Source organism: Oenanthe melanoleuca, chromosome 10 (genome assembly GCF_029582105.1).
Source record: "Oenanthe melanoleuca isolate GR-GAL-2019-014 chromosome 10, OMel1.0, whole genome shotgun sequence".
In the NCBI taxonomy this organism is placed as follows: domain Eukaryota; kingdom Metazoa; phylum Chordata; class Aves; order Passeriformes; family Muscicapidae; genus Oenanthe; species Oenanthe melanoleuca.
Window position 1 is genome coordinate 259,776 of NC_079344.1, and position 24,347 is coordinate 284,122.

General features: G+C 63.0%; 4 protein-coding genes across 10 annotated transcripts; 2 read left to right on the top strand and 2 right to left on the bottom strand.

Moving 5' to 3' along the window:
• The first annotated feature begins 140 nt into the window (after positions 1–140).
• Positions 141–6,461, top strand: UNC45A (unc-45 myosin chaperone A). Its single transcript, XM_056499957.1, has 20 exons — positions 141–226; positions 715–873; positions 1,208–1,244; positions 1,348–1,523; positions 1,602–1,694; positions 1,932–2,099; positions 2,211–2,379; positions 2,558–2,728; positions 2,832–3,003; positions 3,178–3,478; positions 3,624–3,718; positions 3,821–3,962; positions 4,129–4,269; positions 4,420–4,547; positions 4,694–4,760; positions 4,948–5,061; positions 5,152–5,267; positions 5,356–5,473; positions 5,557–5,712; positions 5,921–6,461. Exons 1-20 carry the CDS (start codon positions 215–217, stop codon positions 6,179–6,181), a joined length of 2,796 nt encoding a protein of 931 aa, XP_056355932.1. The 5' UTR covers positions 141–214; the 3' UTR covers positions 6,182–6,461.
• Positions 6,462–6,502: 41 nt separating this feature from the next.
• Positions 6,503–11,921, top strand: RCCD1 (RCC1 domain containing 1). Its single transcript, XM_056499959.1, has 7 exons — positions 6,503–6,700; positions 7,201–7,702; positions 9,781–9,902; positions 10,424–10,528; positions 10,682–10,834; positions 10,973–11,002; positions 11,145–11,921. The coding sequence occupies exons 1-7, from the start codon at positions 6,544–6,546 to the stop codon at positions 11,285–11,287; spliced, it is 1,212 nt and encodes a 403-aa protein (XP_056355934.1). The 5' UTR covers positions 6,503–6,543; the 3' UTR covers positions 11,288–11,921.
• An 89-nt stretch (positions 11,922–12,010) lies between these two features.
• Positions 12,011–17,202, bottom strand: PRC1 (protein regulator of cytokinesis 1). Of its 4 annotated transcripts, none has more exons than XM_056499722.1 (14): positions 16,913–17,202; positions 16,590–16,722; positions 16,298–16,420; positions 15,718–15,951; positions 15,472–15,642; positions 15,115–15,264; positions 14,768–14,915; positions 14,553–14,689; positions 14,243–14,338; positions 13,996–14,142; positions 13,616–13,717; positions 13,350–13,460; positions 12,809–12,899; positions 12,011–12,230 (listed from the first exon to the last, which is right to left on the bottom strand). In XM_056499722.1, exons 1-14 carry the CDS (start codon positions 17,020–17,022, stop codon positions 12,202–12,204), a joined length of 1,782 nt encoding a protein of 593 aa, XP_056355697.1. In that variant the 5' UTR covers positions 17,023–17,202; the 3' UTR covers positions 12,011–12,201. The 4 variants fall into 4 exon arrangements, with proteins under 4 accessions (XP_056355697.1, XP_056355695.1, XP_056355696.1 ...); XM_056499720.1 differs by having other exon boundaries at positions 12,732–12,899; XM_056499721.1 differs by having other exon boundaries at positions 13,607–13,717.
• Positions 17,203–17,295: 93 nt separating this feature from the next.
• Positions 17,296–24,338, bottom strand: VPS33B (VPS33B late endosome and lysosome associated). Of its 4 annotated transcripts, none has more exons than XM_056499724.1 (23): positions 24,152–24,338; positions 23,944–24,024; positions 23,809–23,870; positions 23,605–23,654; positions 23,375–23,442; positions 23,128–23,173; positions 22,731–22,825; positions 22,337–22,441; positions 21,941–22,037; positions 21,734–21,815; positions 21,235–21,304; positions 20,301–20,387; positions 20,118–20,208; positions 19,887–19,961; positions 19,549–19,613; positions 19,343–19,397; positions 19,213–19,259; positions 18,824–18,956; positions 18,509–18,582; positions 17,922–18,023; positions 17,717–17,792; positions 17,532–17,648; positions 17,296–17,426 (listed from the first exon to the last, which is right to left on the bottom strand). In XM_056499724.1, the coding sequence occupies exons 1-23, from the start codon at positions 24,245–24,247 to the stop codon at positions 17,347–17,349; spliced, it is 1,854 nt and encodes a 617-aa protein (XP_056355699.1). In that variant the 5' UTR covers positions 24,248–24,338; the 3' UTR covers positions 17,296–17,346. The 4 variants fall into 4 exon arrangements, with proteins under 4 accessions (XP_056355699.1, XP_056355700.1, XP_056355701.1 ...); XM_056499725.1 differs by having other exon boundaries at positions 21,235–21,308; positions 21,738–21,815; positions 23,809–23,867; positions 24,152–24,320; XM_056499726.1 differs by having other exon boundaries at positions 23,809–23,867; positions 24,152–24,320.
• Between the last annotated feature and the right edge of the window lie 9 nt (positions 24,339–24,347).

Here is a 24,347-nt window from a genome sequence, read left to right on the forward strand (position 1 = left end):
ACGGGGGAACGCTCCATGCCGGGGAGCAGGGGCGCGGCGGGACGCTGTGAGGGGGGACACACCAGGCGGCCGTGGCCGGTGCTGGCACCGCCCGGCCACAAGGCGGCGTTGCAGCCCCGGCCCCGCCCACTTCCGGGCGTGCCCCGTCACGTGACAAGGGAGGTGGCTGCCGGGTTCCCCCGGCTATCGGCGGTGACGTCACGGGCGCGGCGCGATGGAGGAGCCGGTGAGCGGAGACAGGCGGGACCGGGGCGGCGGGTCCCTGCCCCGGGGTCCCTGTCCCGGGGGTGCCTGTCCTGGGGGATACCTGAACCGGGGGTGCCTGTCCTGGGGGATACCCGAACCGGGGGTGCCTGTCCCGGGGGTGCCTGTCCCGCGGGTCCCTATCCCGGGGATCCTTGTCCCGGTGGGTCCCTGTCCTGGGGGTCCCTGTCCCGGGGGATACCTGAACCGGGGGTCCCTATCCCGGGGATCCTTGTCCCGGTGGGTCCCTGTCCTGGGGGTCCTTGTCCCGGGGGATACCTGAACCGGGGGTCCCTGTCCCGGGGGTGCCTGTCCCGGGGGTGCCTGTCCCTGGGGTCCCTCTCCCGTGGTGTCCCTGTTCCGGGGGTGCCTGTCCCGAGGTCCGTCTACCGGAGTCCCTGTCCTGCCTCCATCCCGGGACAGCCGCCCGTGCGGGGCCCAGGGCCGTGTCCCACCGGTGCCCGTCGGCAGGTGACGGCGGAGCAGCTCCGGGCGCGGGGGAACGCGCTGTTCCAGGCGGGGGATCACGGAGCCGCACTCGCTGCCTACACGGAAGCTCTGAGCCTGAGCGATGCGGCGTCGGAGCGCGCCGTGCTGCACCGCAACCGCGCCGCCTGCTACCTGAAGCTGGTGAGCACCGGGCGGGTGCGTCACGGCAGAACCGGCCCGGCTGGCTGGGGCTGCTCGCGAGCAGGCACAGCGTCCCTGATCTCTTTCACAGGGTCTGTGTCTGGGGCAGGGGGGGAGCACGAGGAGCTTTAGGGGCTTGAGTAGACCAACAGTGCCTGAAAAGCTCGGTCGTAGGGCTCCCTGGACACCCTCTGAGGGCTGTGTTCTGGGATAGACAGCGCGTTCCACTGTGCTGGCTCACTGTCTGCAGTGAACTGTTCCCCAGTCGGGGTGTGGGCTGCCTGGGGCTGGTGCTGGCAGTGCTCAGGCACGTCCCGCTGCTGTCTCTCCACAGGAGGATTACACCAAGGCAGAGGCTGATGCAACTAAAGGTACTGTCAGTGGGGCTGGGGGGCCCAGCCTCCGAGCTGCCCCTGGGGGCAGTGGGGCAGGTGGGGCAGCCCTGGGCTCTGCCACAGCCCCCCTTGTGCGCAGCCATCGAAGCCGACGGGCGGGACGTGAAGGCGCTGTTCCGCCGCAGCCAGGCCCTGCAGCAGCTGGGCCGCCTGGACCAGGCTGTCACCGACCTGCAGCGCTGCGTCAGCCTGGAGCCCAGGAACAAGGCCTTCCAGGAGGCCCTGCGTGCCCTGGGCAGCAGCATGCACGAGAAGGTCAGCGGGGGCACCTGGCTGTGGCTGTGGGTGGCAGGAGAAGGGGAGAACTGAGCCACTCCTTCTGCTCTGTTGCAGATGAAGGCCATGTCCTGCACGGACTCGAAAGTGGAGCAGATGTTCCAGATCTTGCTGGATCTTGATGAAAAGGATGCGGACAAGAAGCAGAAAGTCTGAGCTCAGGGAGTGGGGCGCAGTGGGGCTGTGGCTGGGGGGAGAGGAGGGGAGGACTGTGGAAGAGACAGGGGAGAATTGTTGCTCCTGGGCCAGCTAGTGCTGCCTGGGCAGGCTGGGCTCGCCCCATGCAGAACAATCCCCAGGACAGGGATGGAGGGTGGGTGCCTGCAGCTGCCAGCAGTTCCTTGTGCAGTGTGCTGCTGTGACCCAGACAGAACTCTCCTTCCCCAGGCTGCTCAGAACCTGATCGTGCTGGCACGAGAAGAGGCTGGAGCAGAGAAGATCTTCCAGAGTGACGGCGTGCGGCTGCTGATGCAGCTGCTGGACACGGCCAAGGCTGACCTGATGCTGGCAGCCCTGCGCACGCTGGTGGGGCTGTGCTCCGGCCACCGCTCTCGTGTAGGTGCCACTACAGCCCACGGCTGGGCCCGGGGAAAGCATCATCCTGATGAGGAAAGGCCAGGGCTTCCCCACGGCCTCTGGAAGACACAGGTGTGCTTGTTCCTGCAGACCACGGCCATCCTGGCGGAGCTGGGGGCGCCCCGCCTGGCAGCAGTGCTGGGTGTGGAGCATGAGCAGGTGTCCCTGGCTGCCTGCAACCTGCTGCACGTGATGTTCGACTCCCTGAAGGAGGGACTGCAGAAAGACTTCCGTGGGAAGGAGGATGCATTGGTGCTGGGTGAGTGTGGGCTGCCCTGGCTGGCTGATGTATGGGGAGAGTCCCAGGTCGGTGCAGAGGTCCAGGGTTAACAGGAGGCAGAAGCCCCTGGTCGTGGCAGCATCTCTGCCAGCTGTACCATAGTGGGAGTGAGGCCATGCCCAGGGTGATGATTCCTGGGCACTGTCTTTTTTGGAAGATTCCTCCAGGGACCTGAAACAGCTGATCAAGCACCTCCTGGAGCTGCTGGTGCTGGAAGGGGCCTCAGCGCATGGCCGTGACAATGCCCTCAACCTGCTCATCAAGGTGGTGCCCAGGAAGTCACCAAAGGAGACCAACAACAGCCTGAGCCTCTGGGTGATTGACCAGGGTTAGTGGAATGGCTAGCAATGTCCTGCTGGGGCACTGTGCTCCTCTGCCCCAGGTGTGCACGTGCCACTGTGCCCCTCACTGGGCTGTCTGCCATTTCCCAGGCCTGAAGAAGATCCTAGAGGTGGGCAGTACAGTGTGTGGCAGCTTGGGCAGCTTACCCGTGACAGAGAACACCCGAATGAGCACCTCTGTTCTGCTGAGCAAGCTGTATGAGGACCTGAAGTGTGATGCTGAGAGGGAAAACTTTCACCACCTGTGCGAGGATTATGTGAGGTGAGCCAGGGTGTCCTGGGGAGAGCAGGGGTTTGGTCACCTGCAGCCTGGCAGCACCTCAATGCTAAAGCTGACTGCAGACCCGCTGGGCCCTGCTGTGGGGGAGGTTCAGCAGGTGGGGCAGGAAGAGGCAGGCGGATCATGCTGACCCGTTCTGGTGGTCTCTCCCTGAAGGAGCTGGTTCGAGGGGCACGAGCTGCCGGGAAAGCTGCGGGCCATTCAGACAGTGTCGTGCCTGCTGCAGGGTCCCTCAGATGCAGGGAACAGGGTGCTGGAGCTGGAGGGGATCATGGACAGCGTGCTGTCCCTCTGTGCCTCTGTGTGCGAGGCGCACCAGCTGGTGGCCGTGGAGGCGCTGATCCACGCCGCCGACAAGGCCAAGCGCGCCTCCTTCATCACGGCCAACGGCGTCAACCTGCTCAAGGAGATCTACAAGCACAGCGAGAGGGACAGCATCCGCATCCGCGCGCTCGTGGTGAGCAGGGAGGGACAGGCCGTGCGGGGCTGAGCCCTGGGCTGGGCTGTGGGGACGGGACCACCACGCACAGCGTTCCTCCCCCTCTGGGGGTCCGGGACACACATCATCCATCTCCGCTCCCACACTCTGTTCCTGGCTGCAGGGGCTCTGCAAGCTGGGATCTGCTGGTGGCACGGACTTCAGCATGAAGCAGTTTGCTGAGGGATCCACCATGAAGCTGGCCAAGCAGTGCCGCAAGTGAGCGGGGCCAGGTGTGGGGGGTGGCAGGGCTCCCACAGCTGGGCTCCCTGCAGCTGGGCTGTCCCCAGCCAGGCTCAGCTGGCTCTCTCACCCTCCCAGGTGGCTCTGCAACGAGGCCATCGATGCGGGCACGCGGCGCTGGGCTGTGGAGGGCCTGGCCTACCTCACCTTCGATGCAGATGTCAAGGAGGAGTTTGTGGAGGACAAGGCAGCGATGCAGGCCATGTTCCAGCTGGCCAAGGTGCATACCAAGAGCTGTGGGGTGGGCACCCTGGCACCAGGGAAATGTACTGGAGCAGGTGTGGGGCTCATGCTCTGGGGTGGGATGTGTGGGAGAAGCTGGGTGGGCTCTAGTTCTGGCTGCTCCTCCCTGCTGTGAGTGTGACAGATTCCCACTGTTGCCACAGTCAGAGGACAGGAGTGTGCTCTATGCTGTTGCCTCCACGCTGGTGAACTGCACCAACAGCTATGACCACGAGGAGCCAGACCCACAGATGCTGGAGCTGGCCAAGTATGCCAAGCAGCACATCCCGGAGCAGCACCCCAAGGTGAGCAGGCACGGCTGTGCCTGGCAGGAGAGCGGGTGGGTGGGACACAGCCTGGGGTCCCCAGTGTGGGCAGGGTGTCCTTGAGACCCCCAGGGGTGGGATGGGGCAGCAGCAGCAGCTGAGGCGATCATGCCCCTGGCTGTGGCACAGGACAAGCCCGAGTTCGTGAAGCGGCGGGTGCGGAAGCTGCTGACGGCTGGCGTGGTGTCGGCTCTGGCCTGCATGGTGAAGAGCGAGAACCCGGCGCTCACCAGCTCCTGTCGGGAGCTCATCTCCAGGTGAGCTGTGCCAGGGACAGGAGGCAGATGGGTTCCTGCTGGTGAAGGCCAGCTCCTGGACAGTAGGGGGGATGCCCAGGAGTCTGGAGCAGCCCGGGCCCACTGTGACTATCCAAGTGCTGCAACTTGTCCCACTTGGTCCCTAGAGTGTTCCTGGCGCTGGTGGAGGAGGCAGAAGACCGGGGTGGTGTGGTTGCTCAGGGAGGAGGCAAGGTGAGAGCATGGACCCTGCTGTGCTTCAGCCCTGCACCACTCCAGGTGGTGCTGGGGCTTGGGGAAGCTTGGGCTCTGGATTAGCAGGGGCTGCACTGGCTCCTTTGGACATGAGGCCGGGGGAAGCTGTGGCTGCCCTGGGTGCTGTGGCCTTGGCTGCAGGACAAGCTGCTGTTTCTGCCCCCAGGCTCTGATCCCACTGTCCCTGGAGGGCACTGAAGTGGGGCAGACCAAGGCGGCACAGGCCCTAGCAAAGATCACCATCACCTCCAACCCGGAGATGGCATTCCCTGGGGAGCGGGTGAGTCTTGGGGATTGAGTCTGCCAGGCAGGGGCTCGTGTGGGAGCAGCAGTGGGCATTGACTCAGTCCCACATGCTTTGTCTCCACAGATCTACGAGGTGGTGCGGCCCCTGGTCAGCCTCCTGCACCTGCAGCGTACAGGCCTGGAGAACTTTGAGGGGCTGATGGCCTTGACCAACCTGGCTGGCATCAGCGAGAGGCTGCGGTAGGGGTGGGGGGACAGGGGCTGGCTGTCCCCTGGGGCCTGGCGGGCTGCCCTGGGCAGGGAGTGCTCACTGCCTCTTCCCTGCCAGGCAGAAGATCCTGAAAGAGCGGGCTGTGCCCATGATTGAGGGGTACATGTTTGAGGAGCACGAGCTGATCCGGCTGGCCGCAACTGAGTGCATGTGCAACATGGCCATGAGCAAGGAGGTGAAGGCCGGGAGGGGCTGGGTCTGTGCTGGGCTGCCGGACCACCACACCCCCCACCCACCCCTCCTGTTTGCCCTGTGCAGGTGCAGGAGATGTTCCTGGCTGAGGGCAGTGACCGGCTGAAGCTGATGGTCCTGTACAGTGGGGAGGAGGATGAGAAGCTGCGGCGGGCAGCCTCGGGCACCCTGGCCATGCTGACCTCCCTGCATCCCCCCATCTGCAAGCGGATTCCCCAGGTGGTGAGTGCCCAGGCTGGGCTGGGGGCACTGAGGACCCTGGGACAGCACCCTGTGGCCCATATTCCCTCCCCACGGTGGCCTGGAGCTCTGACCCCAGAAGACAGGGCAGCCTGTTGTGACTTAGGCCTGAATGTGAGATGCGGCTGCAGCGGGGAACGGGGACCCTTCTCCTGGGGTCGGTGATGATGTTGGCCCCACTCCCCCGCAGACCGTGCACTGGCTGGAGATCCTGCAGGCGCTGCTGCTGAGCCCCAGCGCGGAGCTGCAGCACCGCGGCGCCGTGGTGGTGATGAACATGATGGCAGCTGCTCGCGAGGTGGCCGAGCAGCTCATCGCCAGCGAGATGTTGGAGATCCTCTCGGTGCTTGCCAAGGACAAGGACAAGCCGCGGGTGGCGCAGGCGGCGCAGGAGAGCCTGGCACACGCCGTGGCTTTCGGGCTCATCAAGCCCAACCCCGGGCACGCCTGAGGGCGCGGGGCTCGCACACAGGCTGCTCACAGGCTGCTCACGCTGCTCTCAGCGCGGCCCCGCGGGGCCTGGCTGCACGCCGAGCTGGCTCAGCACTGCCCGGGCCGGGCCGGGGCCACGCTGCCCTCCGGTGCCCGCCCGGTGCCCGGGGCGAGCGGGAGGACGGGGCTTGCCGCTGCCTTTGCCACCGTCTGCCTTAGTCGGGAGGGCCGGGCCGGGGCGGGCCCGGCGCGGCGGAGCTCGGCTCACCCGGTAACACTAAAGCTACTCTTGGACACGGCCCGGCCTCCGTCCGTCTGTCCGTTTGTCCGTCCATCCCTCCGCCGTCACCTCCGGTCCCGCCTCCCGGTTCCGCCCCCGCCATGGCGGCGCCCAGCTGCGCGTGGTTCGCGTTCGGGTTCAGCCCCGAGGAGGCGGCCGGGGAGCCGGGCCCGGCCCCGGGCCCGTGGCGGCTGGAGGCGGGTCCCGAGGGCATCTCCCGCGTCTGGCCCGCCTGGAGCTACGTGGTCGTGGAGACCGGTGAGCGCCCCCGGCCCGGCCCGCGGGGCAGCACTGTGCCCGCTTCCCCTCACGCTCCCCGGGGTGCGCGCTCCCGTTCGCACCGTGCGCTGCCGCGCCGCTCGCCTCGGTTCGCCCTGTCCGCCCCTTGCCCCGGGAGGGACACCCAGCCCTCCCGCCCTGTTGTTCCCCGGGGATGCTCCCTGCCGCTCCCCCGGGATGGTCCCCGCCGTTCCCCCGGCGACATTCCCCTGCCGTTCCCCGGGATGCTCCCTGCCGCTCCCCCGGGATGTTCCCCACCGTTCCCCTGATGACATTCCCGTGCTGTTCCGCGGGATGCTCCCAGCCCCGCCGCTCCCCCGGGATGCTCCCTGCTGTTCCTGGGGATGCTCTCCGCCCCGCCGTTCCCCGGGATCCTCCCCGCCGTTCCCCCGGTGACATTCCCGTGCCGTCCCCCAGCCCCCCGCGCTGTCCCGGTCCCGTGCCCCGGGCCGGCGGTGGCTGAGCTGCCGCCGCGGCAGGCGCGGGGCTGGAGCTGCGGAGCGCGGGGCAGCGGCGGCGTTTGCCGGGCTGGGCGGAGGCGCTGCCGTCCGAGACGCACCTGGTGCTGCGAGGCGCGGCGGGGACCCGCGCCTGGCGGCGGGCGGCGGCGCTGAGCGGGGCGCTGCGGGACGAGCCCGCCTGGAGCCGGGACGAGCCCGCCGGGAACCGGGACGTGCCCGCCGGCAGCCGGGACGAGCCCGCTCGGAGCCGGGACGAGCCCTCCGGGTGCCGGGATGAGCCCACCGGGAGCCGGGACGAGCCCGCCGGGAGCCGGGATGAGCCCGCTCGGAGCCGGGACCGGCCCGCCGAGCCCCGCCAGCCGCCGCCGCTGCCGCTGCTGCCCGGCGGCTTCGCCACGCCGCGGCCGCCGTTCTTCACGGCGCTGCCCGCCGGCCTGCGGGCCCGGCGGCTGGTGCTGGGCACGGAGCACGTCCTGGCGCTGGGCGCCGGCGGGGAGGTGTTCAGCTGGGGCGGCGGCAGGTGAGCAGAGCTCGGGGACACAGCGGTGCGGGAGGTACCGAGGGGCGTTCAGGAACTGCAGGACAAGCAGTAGAGACGAGCTCTTTGTGTATTCTGACAAAGGCGTTTGTTGTTCATTAGGGGTTGTCTGTGTATTTGCTGCCCCAGTCAGGTTTTCCCAGAAGTTCTGGAAAGCCCAGCCACAGGTCCCCCTGCCCTGGGTCCGAGTTCTGCTGATGCCTGATGAGCCTTGGCCACAGGAACTGGCTGCTCTCAGCTGCAGGGGAAGGGTTGCCGTGTTCCTCTTTCCTATTTATGGAAGACAAACCCCGCAGTGATCATCAGTCACTGTCCAGAGCTGCGAGCCCTGGCCCAGTGCCCTCCCTGCTCCTCTGGCTCAGGGGGTTTCACTGCCCAGTCCCTTCTCCTCTGGCTCAGGGGGTTTCACTGCCCAGTCCCTTCTTCTCTGGCTCAGGGGGTTTCACTGCCCAGTCCCTGCTCCTGTGGCTCAGGAGGTTTCACTGCCCAGTCCTTTCTCCTCTGGCTCAGGAGGTTTCACTGCCCAGTCCTTTCTCCTCTGGCTCAGGGGGTCTCACTGCCCAGTCCCTGCTCCTCTGGCTCAGGGGGTCTCACTGCCCAGTCCCTTCTCCTCACTGGAGCAGCAGCTCGTGGCAAGCACAGCACTCAGTTCTCAGTTCACAGCAGTTGGTGTTTTGCATTATTTGGTTTTTATGCCTTCCCTTCAGGGGAAATGTTTCCACATGTAGGGATATGTACTTGAGTGTTGGGAAATCTCAGCTTTATAGAGATGGGGTAACACAGGTGTTTTTTAAAAGATTTTATTCCATTTTTAGTCTAATTGAAGGGTGAAGCATAAGAGATGTAAAACTCAGTGCTGTTCTATCAGAACCCAACTTACTTCTTGGTTAGAATACCTTATAAATGTTTTTCAGCCTATTGGCTTTTGCCACACAATACTGCTAATACTTCTAACACCAATAATTTATTATTTTACCCCACATGGTCTTGCTACTATGCATTTTCACGGTTTTAAGTCTCCAAAATATCTTCATTTTGCAAGGCCATCGTTTGAAACTTGTTTCTAGTTCAGTCTCTCTCTCAGCAATGTCTTCTCTTTTCCGTTTCCTTTCTAAGTCAGCACACCTTACCTCAGAGTTTGCATCCACATGTACAAGACTGTGTGAGCTTTCAGCCAGGCTTGGAGATTCCTTTACTAATTCATTCCTCACATCTCCCATTCTGATGGTCTTATTTATTATTTGCTTTACACAGTGAAGAACACAAAGTACAAATACTAATATTGTTACTATAACAATTAATATATAAAAAATTATTTTGCAAGGCTTTTTTAGTGAAGGTGCAAAGTTTTAAACAGGTTTAATTAATTTTTAATTAAGATTTATAGTTTGTTTTAATTTGTAGTTGTTGTAGGTTGGGTAGGGGACGTTGGGCACGGGCTGTGATGTGAACTCAGGCTGTGCCAGCCTGGGGCTGGGCTGGCAGCAGGAAGGGCTGGGTGGGCTGGGGGCTCGGGGGCTGGGGGCGTGTCTGTCTGTCTGTCTGTCTGTGTGTCCCTGCAGGTACGGGGACTGAGGGTGTGTGTGTCTGTCTGTGTGTCTGTCTGTCTGTCTGTCTGTCTGTGTGTCCCTGCAGGCACGGGGGCTGGGGGTGTGTCTGTCTGTCTGTCCATGTGTCTGTCTGTCCCTGCAGGCAGGGGGGCTGTGAGTGTGTCTGTGTGTCTGTCTGTCCATCTGTCCATCTGTCTGTCCCTGCAGGCACGGGCAGCTGGGGGCAGTGGGCTATGGGTGTGTCTGTCTGTCTGTCTGTCCATCTGTCTGCCCATCTGTCTGTGCCTGTAGGCACGAAGGCTGTGGGTGTGTCTGTCTGTCTGTGTGTCTGTCCATCTGTCCGTGTGTCTGTCTGTCCCTGCAGGCACGGGGGCTGTGGGTGTGTGTGTCTGTCTGTGTGTCTGTCTGTGTGTCTGTCTGTGTGTCTGTCTGTCCGTGCAGGCACCGGGGCTGTAGGTGCGTCTGTTGGTCTGTCTGTCCGTGTGTCCGTGTGTCTGTCTGTCCCTGCAGGCACGGGCAGCTGGGCCATGGGCTGCTGGAGTCGGAGCTGCAGCCGCGGCTGCTGGAGGCGCTGGCCGGGGTCCCCATGCGGGAGGTGGCAGCGGGCGGGTGGCACTCGGCCAGTGTCAGCGGTGAGGGCTGGGACGGGGCGGTGGGATGGTGGGATAGTGGGATGATGGGATGGATGGATAATAGGATGATGGGATGGATGGGATGATGGGATGGATGGGATGGATGGGATGGATGGGATAATGGGATGGATGGGATGATGGGATGGATGGATAATGGGATGATGGGATGGATGGGATGATGGGATGAATGGGATAATGGGATGGATGGGATGGATGGGATGATGGGATGGATGGATAATGGGATGATGGGATGGCGGGATAGTGGGATAATGGGATGGATTGGATGGTGGGATAGTGGGATAATGGGATAGTGGGATAATGGGATGGATGGGATGGATGGGATGGATGGGATGGATGGGATGATGGGATGGATGGGATGGAGGGTGAGGCGCTGGTGGCAGCACAGGGCCCTGGTGGCACCTGGCTCGGGGAATACGGGCTGTTGGTGTCCCTGGAGCAGCAGTGCTGCCAGCGAGTGGGGCTCAGGGCTGAGCTGTGCTGTGCTCTCCCCCACCCCACAGAGGTAGGAGACCTGTATGTGTGGGGCTGGAACGAGTCGGGGCAGCTGGCTCTGCCCTCCAAAGCGCTGGCGGCGGAGCGAGCGCAGGCCGAGGACACGGGCACAGGTGGGGGCTGCTGCTGGCCTGGTAGGGCAGCTGGGCTGGTTCCTGCACAGCTCAGAGCAGGGCCAGCGCGGGCCGAGCCTGCCAGCCACGCTGGCGTAACCCAGCCACTCCTGGGAGCTGGGAGCTGGGAGCTGAGAGCTGGCTGTTGTGCAGGGAGCCCCAGGCTGACGCCCTGCAGGGAGCAGCTGCCAGCCCAGGATGCTGCGTTCATCTCCATCCAGGCGTTCCCAGCGCTGCTGGACCTGCCGCAGGAGCCGGAGGTCAGCGCGGTCAGCTGCGGGTCCCGGCACACGGCCGCGGTCACACGTGAGTGTCCAGCGGGGCAGGGCAGCACCTCTGGGGCCTGAGACCTGCCAGGGCTCAGCAGGACCCGTGGGCAGTGCCCCTGGGAGCAGGGAGAGGACTGCAGGGGACAGAGCTCACCTGGTGCTGTCCCTGTTGCAGGAGGCGGGGAGCTCTACACCTGGGGCTGGGGTAAGTGGCACCTCTGCTCCCCAGGAGCAGCTTCTGCTTCCTGTTCTCTCTCCCTTGGCTCTTGTGTTCCCTCCCTCCCCACCAGGAGCAATTGCCCTGTGATGCCCCAGGGCCACGCTGTGTCATGAGTGTGTGTCTGCAGGTAAATATGGACAGCTGGGACACGGGGACAATATCAGCTGTGACCAGGCACGCCGTGTGGAGCAGCTGGTGGCCGAGGGGCTGCGGGTGGAGGAGGTGGTGTGTGGCCCCTGGACCACCTATGTGCGTGTGCAGGAGCCCTGATGGCCCCAGGACCACCTGTGGGTGCTGACAGGTGGGGAATGAGGGCAGGCTCTGCTCTGCTCTGCAGGACCAGCTCCAGGACCACCCTGTCCTCAGGGCCAGGGCAGGCAGCCCCCCACAGCACAGGATGGGGCTGAGTTTAGCCCACAGTGACCTGATTCACACCTGGAGTGGGGCTGCAGCTGCATCAGGGCCAGGGACACCTGGGAGAGGCTGGATGTGTTTATTAAATTCACCTTCCCATAATGGCTGCATCGTTGGTGTGTGCAAAACGTTCCAGCATATCTGGTTCCAGTGAAGCTGTCCTGGGGTGAGGGGCTGCATGGGGCTGTGGCTGGATTTGGTAATTCAGGGATGCTGTGGCTGAGCAGCACTGGGGGCTGCAGAGCAACTTGTGGGGAGCTGGGACACAGAGCTGGACCCCCAACTGACCCCAGAGGTATCCCAGACCCTGTGGGATCATGGCCAGTGTGGAAAGTAGAGGAGGAATGGGGGGATGCTCAGAGCAGTTGTGGTTTTGTCCCCAAGTTACCATTGCTGTGAAGTCCCCTGCTGCCCTGTCCTGGGGAAGCTGAGCACTAGTTGGAAGGAGGGAATAAATTGTTTTTGCTTTGTTCTGTGTTGTTGTCTCGTATCACAAGTTTCTCAGCTTTCAGCCAGGTCCCATGGCTCTGTGTCCTCTGTCCCTCTGGGTCCAGGGACCCCCTCAAACACACTCAGAGGTGGGGGCTGTACAAGGACTTTATTCACAACACCTATAATTTTTTTTTTAAATAAAAGCACATTTCTAAGGCAGTAACTGAGGGGAGAGTGATGGTGGAGCAGGAGAGGCTGCAAGGCCCTGCAGCAGTGCCAGAGCAGGGATTCAGCACGTGGCATGGTTGGTGGTGGAGTTGAGAACATCGGAGGCGCCGTCAAAGCTGGAAACCTTTGAAAGTCCGCGCTGTGGGAACAAGGAGAGAGAGAGGGATGAGGGAAGGGAGGGGGCTGCTGCCCCAGAGTTCAGTGGGGACAGAGAGAGGCGAGGAGATGGAATACAATATGGGAATTATGGTAATTAATGTAACTTGTAGCCAATGAACATTAATGCCTTTCTTTACTGAAATGTGTAAAGAGTAAAAAACTTTTGCTAGTGTCACACAACGGTAAATCTGTGGCTCAGCCCAGCCTGATGGCAGGACAGAGGCTGTCCAGGGCCCCCAGGTCCCCCACCCTGAGAGAGGAAAGCAGCCCCCGTGCAGCCTCTGCTCACTCCGGCCTCAGAGCTCTGTCCCTGCACAAGTGTGTCCCAACCCCAGCCTGGCCTCTGTCACCAACTCTGCCATTCATGGGGAGTCCCAGGCAGGGGCAGGAGCAGCCACCCTGTCAGGGGACACAGGGGGGACACAGGGGGGAGCAAAGGTGCTGTGCAGCGAGGGGGGTGGGGTTAGAAGAGGTGAATTACCGCAAACTCAGAATAGGTGCTGGCAACAGAACTAACGCTGTGGTTACGCTGGGCAGGGGCTGTGGGGGTGCACCCACCGCTCAGGGGGGACATGTTTTCCTTGTTGCGCTCCCTCAGGCGGGCTCGGGGCGGCGCTGCCGTGCGGGCGGAGCTCTGGGTGCGGCCGAACTGCGGGAAGAGCGACACTGAGCAGGGGCAGCAGAGCTGCGGCAGCCCCAGTGCCCGTCGCTCTGTGGAGCCAGAGCAGCGTCAGGCTCCAGGAGCTCTCCAGACTCTGGGGTCCTGAACAGCACACAGTCACAGAACCCTGGAATGACGTGGGTGGGAAGGGACTTTAATGCCCATCTCATTCCACCCCCCTGCCATAGGCAGGGATGGCACTCACCAGACAAGGATGCTCAGGCCCTGTCTGGCAGCACACACACATTTTGAAGGTCCCTCAAGCTGCAGACTCAGCACTAAGGAACATGTGTACTACAAATCTGGGCTGGAGAAAGATTTCCTGGCACCCTCCTCCTCCCTCAGGTCCCAGAAACACCCCAGCAGGATGGCAGCGAGCCGTGGGGTGACAGCAGGAAGAGCTGCACCACCTCAGCTCACCAGGGCAGGGACTCTCACCTTCTTCCCAGAGGGTGGCAGCCGAGATGTGGGTGAGTGTGAGATGGGCCCCCCGAAGGCCGTGCGAACCGTGGTGTTGGGAGTGGTGCTGGCATTGAAGGTGCCGTGGAGCTGAGGAAGAGCAGAGCACACGTCACACAGGGCTGCTTCCCATGGGCTGCAGCACCCTGAGCCCTTCCCACACCTGTGTATGGGACAGGGCCAGCCCAAGGCTGTGCTCAGCTGCAGGCACTGCCCTGGGCACAGGGACATTTTACCTTGCTTACTTTGGCAGGAGCGTGGGGGCTGAGCATGCGCCGTTTGATGGGGGTCCGCGGGGTGCTGCCGTACAGCATCTCTGCCTCCATCTCCCTGCTCTTCTTCAGGTGCTGTGGGAGACACCTGCACTTACACACCTGAGCTGCTGCAGCTGTGACACTGCCAGGCGCACTGCCCTGCGGCAGCCTGGCACAGCCACACAGCAGGAACTTCATCGAGCCAGGTGTCACCTCTGGCACAGCCAGGGCCAGAACGGGGCTCAGCCCACGTGGATGTGACAGCCCCACTGCCTGCTCCTTCCAAACTGGGACAGCCCTAGGCTGGCATTCTTAGGCAGGAGCCAGGGACACTCCCAGGCAGAAGCCAACATGCTCAGCTCAGTACTCACCCGCTCCTGCTTCTCCTTCTCCTTCTCTAGACGGTAGAGCTGCCACTGCTCCGACACATACTCCATGAACTGCTGGCCTTTCACTAGGAAAGCTCCCTTGAACTCCTGCTCCCAGGCCTGGACCTTTTTCTCCAGCTCCTCCTGCAGCTGATCAGGACATGAGGGCAGTGTAGGGGCTGCCCTGAACACATCTGTCCCTTTTCCTCTGTCAGTGGGACCACAGGTCCTTCCCCAGGGCTGGACTTACCTTGGACAGTGTCTTCTGCAGCTTTGCTCGCTGCTTCTCCTCCTTCAGAAGGTTTCCTCCACGATTGGTGAAGCGACTGGGGTCAGCTGCTTTCCTCTGGTAGAGAAGGGTTGTCAGGAGAGACAAACACACCACCCAATCCCCTCAACCTGACATGGTGAAGGCCCCAGAGGAGCCAGCCCTGCACAAGCACCCCAGTGCTCGAAACACAGCACCTCACTGGCTCAGCATGACTTCCCAGTGCCTCCCTGCTCCTTCCCAGAGCGCTCTACACTGACCCATGACCCGGCATGCGCTGCCTGGACAATACCTCCAGCTCCAGGAACAGCTTCCAATTCTCCTCCCATTTCTGAACAGCCTCAAACAGATCTTTGTGTGTTTCGTAGTAGACCTTCATCTTGCCCACCTCAGCATCATGCAGCTCGAGCAGGGTCTCTGTGAAATCCTCTGGAAGGGCACAAGTCAGGTCAGGGGCTGGAACCCCTGGGATCCCTCCCCAAAACTGCCTGGCCAGCCAGCACCCACCATCATAGAAGGGGCTGAAGTTTTCCCTCTGCTCCTGGCTGTAGAAGCATTTGTCCCAATAGTCAGCCAGCTCTGCCCGGATTGCATGGATCACGGATTTCATGTTCTGCAGCTTCAGCTCCTCCAGACGGTCCACTTCCTGCTGCAACTGCCCCCAGGACAGAGTACAGGTCAGGGAGGAAGAGGAGGAGAGCAGGGTTCATCTTCTGCTCTCTAGAACGAGGCAGCTGCCAGCACCACCCTCCAGCTCCTCCCTCCCTGCAGGCAGGATTTGGCCTGCTCCCCTCACCCCTCACTGATCCCCTGCATCCCCAGCACCCCCACCACGAGCACAGCAGGGCTCTTACAGCTCTCCTGGTTTTGACTCTGGACCAAGACAGGTGCACGGCCGAGGACTCTCTCTCCTCCTCCGGGATCTGCAGCCGTTCCCAGAGCGCGACGATCCTGGCGCGCAGCTCCGTGCACACAGCCTCGTTCAGGGCCCGCTGGGCTTCCAGCTGCAGGCACAGGGAGCAGGGCATCAGCACAGCCTTGGCCTCTGTGTGCCTGCAAAGCCACACACGTGGCACAGGAGCCCCCTGAGAAGGGTGTTCTAGCACACAGCCTTGCCAAAGCCCAGCGGTTGCTCTCACATCACGGTGGCAGCTGCTGCCAGCACGCACAGCAGCCCCCAAAACTGCAAACTGCCTCAGAGCACAACACACCTGCTGCAGCAGTTTCTGGAGGGCCATGATGTTGTCCTCGGACAGGCAGAACACCTTCTCATCCTCACACACCACGTCCCGCTCGAAGCTGGTGTCTGGGGTGTGGTCCAGCTCCTCCATCAGCAGAATGATCTGACGCTTGTTGCTGACAAACTCCTCCTGCCTTTGCTCCTGGAAGCGAGGGCAGTGTCAGGAACCAGGGGGCCCTTGTGGCCCCTCAGGGACCCCCTCACCCTCCAGGCTCACCTTCAGGCTGTTGAGGGAGGCCACATGGCGCCGGTAGCGGTCCAGGTCCTCCAGGCTGGGCACGCTGTTAGTGTCAATGCTGAAGAGAGGTGTGCACAGGATGTCACACAGGGCTTGGTCCTGCTCCTGCAGTGCCTTCAGCTCCTGCTTGCGGTCCCGCTTCTGCTTCTGCAGCACCTCCACGCACGTGCGCAGGTTCTTCTCCATCTGCAGGATAGTGCTTTCCTCCTCTGTCTGCAAGAGGCCAGCAATCAGCTCTGTTCCACACTGCTCCTGCATCTGGCTCATACTTTAGGGTCTTATACAAAGACAGGGGCCACCAGGCTGGGTCTGAGCAATGTGTTCCCCAGGAAGGTGCACGAACACCAGCAACACACAAAACAAGGTGCTGGAGAACACCACACAACCACCTAGCAATGCCTGGCCTGTGAGGAGCAACAAAGCCCTCGGCTCTATCAAACACCCAGAAAAGCAGTTTTGAATAGATATTTGCCTTTTAAGCTCTGGCCTCTTGAGACACCCAGACAGAGGCCAGGCAGCAGCCCTGCTGTCAGAAGGACCCCAGGATCCCACACCTCACCTCAAAGGGGCCCAGCTGCAGCTCCCTGCAGAGGGTGTCCAGCTCCTTCCGACACAGGACGATGCTCTTCAGGAGACGCTCCTTCAGGCTTTCCTCCTCCGCCACCATCATGTCCAGGAGGTTCTGCAGCACAGGTACGGTTACACGCAGGTGTGGGAGGACAGGGCTGCCCAGGGCGGGGCAGAGGCGCGGGAACAGCCGGGCAGGGCCCCCCGGTGCCCGCAGCACCCTGGGTGAGCTCACCCGGAGCCTCCCGGGTCCCAGCACAAGAACCGGCGCCCCCGCCCCTCACCTTGATGTGCTTCCTTACGGTGTCGGTGCGCTCCAGCCGCTGCTCCTCGGGAATGCCGATCTCCTCCCAGATGTCCCGCAGCGCGGCCATGGCCCGGTTCAGGCAGGTCACGGCCTCGGCCGCCAGCACCTCGCTGAGGGCAGCGCGGGCCGTCAGCGGCCGGGAGCCACCCCGGCCACCGCCCGGCCCGCCGGCACCGCCCGGCCCGGCTCCCCGCGCTCCCGCCCGGCCGTGCCCCCAGCTCTGATCCCCGGTCCCGCCGGCTGTCCCCGATCCCCGGTTCCCGATCCCCGGTTCCCGATCCCCGGTTCCCGGTGCCGCACCTTTTCCTCGTCCCTCCGCGCTCCATCGCCGCCGCTGTGCCGATTCGAACTCCCGTCACGGCAGCGCTGATTGGCTGCCGCGCCGCCGCGGCCCGGCCCCTAACCGCCATCCGGGCCGCGCTTCCGCCCCGCCCCAAGCCGCTCCCAGCCAATAGCGGCGCAGAGTGTTCGGCGCTCCTAGCCAATCCACAGCGAGAGCGCCGCCGCGTCCTGCGCGGCTAACGGCGCCAGTGCGCGCTCGCGACTGATCGCGCGCCGTGAGCGCGCACGGGGCCCGGGCGGCGCCTGCGCGTCCCCGCGGCCGCCTCACGGCTCCCCCGTGCCGCGCCCGTCCCGCACCGGCCCGGCCATCGCCCCCCTCACACACACAGCCCGAGGCCGGCTCGTTGTTATCACAGATTTTACTGGCGCCCTTCCCTCGGCCCCTCCGGCGCTCAGGCCTTGGCCTCGATCATGGCCTCCATCATGCGGGCGCTGTTGGTGATGGCCGTGGTCAGGAAGATGAACTTGCACCCTGTAGGAGAGGCCGGTCGGTGCCCGGGCAGTGCTGTGGGGCAGCACCCACACTGCCCATTTCCCAGCACAGCCATGTGCCTTCCCCTTGCCCTTCCCTCCCCACCTCTCTCCTTCCCCAGGAAGCGGAGTGCTGCAATCTCGGAGAAGGTGCAGCCGCCCAGGAACACGGCGAGCACCACGCGCTGGGCCTCGCACGCAGGGCTGTCCTCCACGGTGCTGTCTGCATGGGGAGCAGCGCTGTGAGCCGTGCCAGCGCCAGCCCCGCCACCCCCAGCCCCCCACAGCTACCTGAGGCACTGAACTCGTTGCCATTGAGCAGCCGCACCACCTCCTCCAGGCCCTGCCAGCCCCGGCGCTCCAGCACCTGAGGGTGACAGTGACAGGGTGACAGTGACACCATCAGCCCTGGGCAGGAGGACTCCTGCTGGGCTCCCCAGAAGGAGGCAGGGGCTCCAGGGGATGTGCCCGACTCTGCAGTGGCAGAAGAGCTCACCTGCTCGATGATCTTGCAGCTCAGGGGAATGTAGGCCCCACCAAAAACATACGCCATGTCCCGAGGCATTTTGAGGTCGTACTCACCATCCAGCCGAGGGATCTGCAGTGACAGTGACACCAAAGGTACAGGAGCAGTATGCCTGGGGCCTCACCCCCTCAGAGGCGCAAGGGTGAGGAGGGACAGGCACCTGGAGCACAGCTGTGTCCCCACCTTCCGCCCCACCGCGCCACAGCCAGCATCACACGGCCTGGGTGGGCTGTGCAGCAGGGCCAGGGACAGAAATGTCACCTTGGCAGCACCCTCAGACCTGTCTGAGGATGGAGGACACGGGGCTGGCTGCCCAGTGCCACTGCAGTGTCTGAAGGGCACAAGGAAAGCCCCAGCGCTGCAGCAGGGTCAGGGTCAGGGTCAGGGTCAGGGGGAAGCTGGCAGTGGCCCCCGCCCCGAGGAGAAGCCTGGAGCAGCTGTGGCACTGAACTGTGCCCCCCAAGGTGCCAAGCCTGGAGCCTGGGCACAGGCACAGGCCAAGCAGAGCTCTCTGCTCCGTGGGCACTGTGCCCAGCCAGCACCCCTCAAAGACGTACCAACCCCAGCTTCTTGCTTATGGCTCGGAAATTACTCTTCCTGGCCAAAGAACTGAATGCATCTGTGATCTTTCCTGGAAAACATGACAAGGAGAAACATCTGAAGAGGCTCTGTCTGCAGCCCAGACCCAGGCTGGCAGAGATGTTCAGAGCTGTGTGTCTGGTGTTTGCCAACCCCAGCAGAGCCCCCTGCCCTGCCTGCAGCAGCACTGCTGCAGACCCCTCGCTGCTGGCAGCCCGTTTGTTTGCCCTGTGCCTCTGCAGATCTGTGGCAGCAGCTGCCCTCCCCAGGCTCCAGGGCCATGGCTGCCTCACCTGCAGCTCGGTCTGTCACCAGCTTGCTGACTTTGCTCTCCACGGCCGTCAGGGTCTCCCCAGCTGACTGCTCTGTCAGCAGCCCCATGCGCTTGAGGTTGTGGAAGGTCAGCAAGTGCTCGGGCCCGTAGCTCTGGGAAGGGGCAGCAGGATCAGAGTGCAGCCCTTGTGCCAGCACGGGCAGCAGACAGGTGTCCCCTCCGCTCAGAGCCCCCAGCAAGCACAGGGCAGGGCAGCAGGGCTCACATGGAGCAGGGTCTGTCCTGCAGAGACAGCTGGGGCTCCTGAAGGGCCTGTGCATCCCCAGGAGTGCTGCAGCCCAGCACCACAGCGAGGAGAGAGGAGGGGAACTCCCCTGAGCTCTTGCTCTGCAGTGACTCAGCCCTCACCTGCAGGTACTGGGTTTTCAGGGAGCGGTAGTCCTTGGGCACCAGACCTGTGGGGAGCAGCAGGTGAGCTCTGTGCCAGGGCTGGGGCTCGGTGCCACTGCCGTGCTCAGCCCAGTGGGCACTCACTCACCGTTTTCCGTGATGGACAGGAGGCACATGAGGCGCAGGCTCTCGATGGGGGACACCTGTGGGGAGCAGGGGTGAGCAGGGGGGAGCAGGGGAAGCAGGGGAAGCAGGGGGAGCAGGGGGAGCAGGGGGGAGCAGGGGGAGCAGGGGGGAGCAGGGCTGAACAGGGCAGCATGGGGCAGCTGCAGCAGGCTGGGACCCAGGGCTCACCTGCCGGTCAATGTGCTCCTCGATGAAGCTGGTGCTCTCACGGATGTCAAAGCCCTCCAGCAGTGCTGTGGCAGGGGCACAGGCAGCATCACCCCAGGGTTCTTGCCAGCCCACTGAGCTGGGCTCTGGGCTCCACTGCCCTCCCAGCACCCAAGGAAATGGGGCCCCCACTCCACCACACATTCTCTCTCAGCCTGACCCTACTTAGGATCTTGAGGCAGCCTCAAAGGACTGGGAGGGTGGTGGCCACATGGGGAACACACCTGGGCCTGGGGCAAGCGAGGCCATGGGTCAGACTGGGGCAGGGGTGGGCACACAGGGCATGGAGCAGCACTCACAGTGTTCTGCCTTGATGGTCTCTTGGAAGTCCTGCTTGGTTTTCTTTTTCATGATAGACTCACAGGCACCAATATCTACACAGCCAAGAGACACAGGGGCTTTGGAGGCACATGGCAGCAGCCCCTGCCCTGCCCTCTGGGCACATCCAGGGCTCCTCGACCCCTGCTTCCCCCAGAGCTCCAGCACTCCCAGAACAGCCAAGGCCCCTCCCTCCCTCCCCAGGCTCCTACGCAGGCTCAGCAGGCGATGCTCCTGCTTCAGTCCCTTCAGCTCCTGGGACACAAAGTCCTTCATCTGCTTGATGTCCATGCCCCGGCGCCGCTGCGGAGGGAGAGCAGGGGGTGAGGGACAGGGGAGCCTGGCTGTGGGGGACAGGGCAGCCTGGCTGTGCACACAGGCAGGGTGGCACTCACATCGTACTGAGCCTGCAGGTTCCGCGACTTCTGGCTCAGGAAGCCAAAGACGCTGGAGAAGTGCTCGTTGCGAATCTGGCTGAACACCTGTGGGAGCAGAGCAGCTGCAGACAGAGCCCAGGGCCAGCACTGCCAGCAGCCTGACAGCACACTGGCCACGTGCCACCCTGTGCCACCCCGAGCCCCAAAACCCTGGCTGGCAGCACAGCAGCCTGTCAGTGCAGCCCTCTGTGCATCCCACACCATCGTCTGAGAAATGCTCCTCAGGGATCAGCCCTGTTGAACAGCACCTGGGCTGAGCTCCTCCCCAGCTCAGCAGAAACACTCTCTCCTCCTAGGACTAGTACTGTTGTTTTTAAATGAACAGCCTGGGAAACTTATTTTTGTAACCTGAATAAAACCCCAAGTGGAATAATATTTTCATTCTCAAATTCCATCGTTAAATACCAACCTGAACTGTGGCCAGGATGGAAAATTACTGTGAACCTTGTGAGTCAACAGGAGGGTTTTCTGTATTGCCTTCTATCCTTACCCTTTCCTATCCTTTTCATTCCCCACCTCCACCTCCACGTAGGTATTTTTGAGTTGATTTTGGTTTGGATTGATTGATTTATAATTAGTTTTTGCTTTTCATCCGTGTGCTTTAACCGTTTAGAACTTTGTCATGCTGTGGCTTTTATATTCAACCCATTTTTGTGGATACTTTTGCTGGTGATTCCTTTAGCGACATTAAATCACTCATTTGTGACACAGCCCTGCATGCAGGGACTCTGACACGTTCAGAAGTGGAGCTGCACCAGGTTTCTCTGTCTGTGCCTGAAGCCATGCTCGGGGGCCCAGCAGCCCCCAGCCACTCCTGCTCAAATTTGGGGGAGGAAATTTTCCACTCTGCCTCCTCCCCAGGGGACTCCCCCTGAGGCTTCTGAGGACTCACTTTGTCCTGGGAATTGAGCAGCACCTTAATACTCTTGTCAGAAGAGGTGACTTCTGGCCCAAAATCCACACTGCCTGCAGGGAAAAGTAAAGAGCTGCTTTGTCCCAGACACAGCAACATCCCCACATGCACAAGCCTTGCTGTAAGAGGCAGCAGAGACAGGGGATGCCAGAGCATCTTCGTCAGAGTGAGGACTGTTCCTGTGGATGACCTCCAGCAGCATCGCACACTGGGACTGTCCCTGTGGGACAGCACCTGACAGGTGAGTGCAGAGCCCCATGCTGAGTTCAGAGCCCCGTTCTGCCCCACTCTGAGTGCCCAGCCCTGTTCTGAGTGCCCAGCCCTGTTCTGCCCCACTCTGAGTGCCCAGCCCTGTTCTGAGTGCCCAGCCCTGTTCTGCCCCACTCTGAGTGCCCAGCCCTGTGTTCTGTGTTCAGAGCCCTGTTCTGCCCCACTCTGAGTGCCAGCCCCGTGCTGCCCCATCGCCATCCCCTTTCACCCACCACACTTGATGCGGAAGGTGTCGTCCACGAGCCCCTCGTAGACCACCTGGGAGCAGAGTGCTGTCACGTAGTCCGTGTCTGCAAGCAGAGCAGAGCCAGCCTGCCCTCCCGCTCCTCCTGCCAACCACAGAGGCTGTCCCTGCCCCTCTGGGGCCCTGCTGCCCAAACTGCATTCCCCCAGCGCTGCCCTGGCCTCAGCCCACCTCTGTCCATGAGGAAGACGTGTCCAATCTCAGGTTTCCTGCCCTGGCCTTCGCTCTCGCTCTCCTCCTCCAGGTCCCGCCACAGCTCGTAGCTCATCTGTGAGGGGCAGAGGGAGCAGGGCAGCCCCAGGCTGCCACCCAGGCCCTGACACACAGTGGGGCTCACCACCAAGGCCAGGCACAAATGCTCCCCCCCTTCAGGGCACGGAGGGCTCCAGCACACCCCAGCGAGCAGCAGCCACCCCTCCACTGCCCACCTTGGCACATGGGACCCCCCAAAAAGCTGCCAAGGAGGAGGCACAGCACAGTTACACCTCAGTGGTGATGTGCTGCCCTGTGGTTGATGGGGTCCAGGCCCCTGCAGCCCTGAGGGGACCCAAGGGGTGCCAGGCACACCTTAGCAGAGCGGCCAATGCCATACGTCTTCCCAAAAGGGCCATAAAGGGAGTTCAGCAGCTGCAGGGCTCTGGCCACGGGGTTGATCCAGCGGTGATCTCCCTCCTGCAGGATGAGGGAGTGAGAGTGGCAGCTGGCAGGGAAGGACTGCCATGGCAGAGGATTGGGCTGGGCACAAAGATTCATCCCAGGAACACAGTGGGATGGCCCAAAGCTGCTCAGCCAGGGGCAGAGGGGCCACTCCCAACAAAAGCTGCCCCTGGGGAGCACACGGGGCCCCTGGTGCACTGAGGGGCTGAGCAGGACACCACACACCTCCTCTCTGAACAGCACCTTGTCCCCAGTGAGGCACAGGGCACAGGAAGGGCTGTCACCCCACCAGGGTCCCACTGACCAGAAAGTAGTCGCGGAAGAACTCGGGCAGCTCCATGCTGATGATGTCTTCATCCAGGGGCAGCAGGTAGAAGGACCATTCATCGCAGGTGACATCTGTGCTCAGGACAGGGATAAGGGACACTTATGCAGCCCTGGGCAGGAAGAGCCCCAAGAATCACAGCAGCCCCAAAACAGGGCCTGTGAAGCTTCAGACAGGATGGGTGGCAGGACAAGTCTCCTCTCCTCAGGCAGAAGAGAGGGGCTGATGCTGTGTAGGCACACATCTGTCAGCCCTGAGAGAACCTGTGTTCCCTGCCCACCTTCCTGTCCCTGCCCACACAGGGATGCCAGCACTGGGATTTAACTGGAACCACGCAGTGTCAGCTGCCCCGAGCCAGCACTGCAGCCCCACTCACCACCAAAGACCCCCTCTTCCTCCAGCACCATCTCGCAAGCATAGAACTGGAAGGGAAGGGGAGACCCTCAGAGCCAAGCAGGCTCTGAGCAGGAAGAGCTCTGGAAGGGCCCAGCACCCTTCCTTACACAACACTTGGGTTTACTTAAACATTTCTGGGTTAGAAACAATTTTTGGTGCCTGTAGAAGGGGTGGGAGGTGCAAAGGCTGGGCAGGCACAGAGTGACAGGGGAACGGGTCCCACTAACCTTCTGGGGGCTGAAGATGATTTTGTACTTCCTGCTCCTCCCTGACATCTTGTCAGCGTTGACAATATCTGTGGACAGCCCGCAGAGCCCCTGCAGAGCTGAGCTGCCCACCCTGCCAGGCACAGCTCCCCCGGGCTCTCAGAGCCCAGTGATTACCCCAGGCACGGTGAGACCCCGGGAGCCCCTCGGGCCCGGGCACAGCCGAGGGGCAGCACCGGGGCCGCACTCACCCGCGATGAACCGCATGGTCCTGACCCGCGGCCGCACCAGGAAGCAGAACCTGAGCGACAGAGGGGAGCGAGGGCTGCTCGTACCGGGGCTGCTCCCGTACCCGGGGCTGCTCCCGTACCCCGGGGCTGCTCCCGGACCGTCTCTCCCCGGCCCTGCTCGGGCACAGCAGCGGAGCCAGCCCAGCCCCGGCGCGGGACACTCACTGGTCGCTGGCGCCGGGGCCCGGCCGGGTCTCCACCTTGTAGAGCTTGTCCACGTCGTGCTGCTGCGGGGACAGGCGCGGGGTGGGCGCGGGCGGCGGGCGGCGGCAGGGCCGGCCCGAGCGGGGCCCGCGGTACCTTCAGGATGGACACGTTGGCGATGCGGTCCAGCGGGCTCATCAGGTCGGCCTCGATGAACAAGTCCTTCCTCCCGGGGAGCTGCGGGCAGGCGGGCGTGGGCCGGCACCGCGCGGCTGCCCCGCCCGCCGCGACCCCGATCCCGACCCCCGACCCCCGGGCCAGCACCGATCCGCCGGCTCCCCGCGCACCCTGGCTGCCCCCGGACCTGCTCCAGCAGGTAGACGAGCTGGTCCCGCGCCAGCCGCTTCAGGATCCCGAAGTCCGGCGGCTCGGGCGCGTCGCGCCGCCCGGCGAGCGCCATGGCGGGGGCCGGCGCGGCACCCGGAACGCCCGAGCGCGGGCGCGGCGCAGCCGGAACTCGGCGGCACGGAGCCGGAAGCGCGCGGTACCATAGCAACCCA

Coding starts and splice junctions, on each gene's coding strand:
- UNC45A (XM_056499957.1), top strand. Junction 4,270..4,419: donor TCCCGGAGCAGCACCCCAAG/GTGAGCAGGCAC, acceptor GCTGTGGCACAG/GACAAGCCCGAGTTCGTGAA. Junction 5,474..5,556: donor ACATGGCCATGAGCAAGGAG/GTGAAGGCCGGG, acceptor TGCCCTGTGCAG/GTGCAGGAGATGTTCCTGGC.
- RCCD1 (XM_056499959.1), top strand. CDS start 6,544: ATGGCGGCGCCCAGCTGCGCGTGGTTCGCGTTCGGGTTCAGCCCCGAG. Junction 10,835..10,972: donor GCACACGGCCGCGGTCACAC/GTGAGTGTCCAG, acceptor TCCCTGTTGCAG/GAGGCGGGGAGCTCTACACC. Junction 11,003..11,144: donor GCTCTACACCTGGGGCTGGG/GTAAGTGGCACC, acceptor GTGTGTCTGCAG/GTAAATATGGACAGCTGGGA.
- PRC1 (XM_056499719.1), bottom strand. CDS start 17,022: ATGGCGGTTAGGGGCCGGGCCGCGGCGGCGCGGCAGCCAATCAGCGCT. Junction 15,265..15,471: donor TCCAGAAACTGCTGCAGCAG/GTGTGTTGTGCT, acceptor CTGTGCCTGCAG/CTGGAAGCCCAGCGGGCCCT. Junction 12,231..12,731: donor GCACCTATTCTGAGTTTGCG/GTAATTCACCTC, acceptor TTGTTCCCACAG/CGCGGACTTTCAAAGGTTTC.
- VPS33B (XM_056499724.1), bottom strand. CDS start 24,247: ATGGCGCTCGCCGGGCGGCGCGACGCGCCCGAGCCGCCGGACTTCGGG. Junction 19,398..19,548: donor AGGAGCACATTGACCGGCAG/GTGAGCCCTGGG, acceptor TGCTCCCCACAG/GTGTCCCCCATCGAGAGCCT. Junction 17,427..17,531: donor CTTCCTGGGGAAGGAGAGAG/GTGGGGAGGGAA, acceptor CCTCTCCTACAG/GGTGCAAGTTCATCTTCCTG.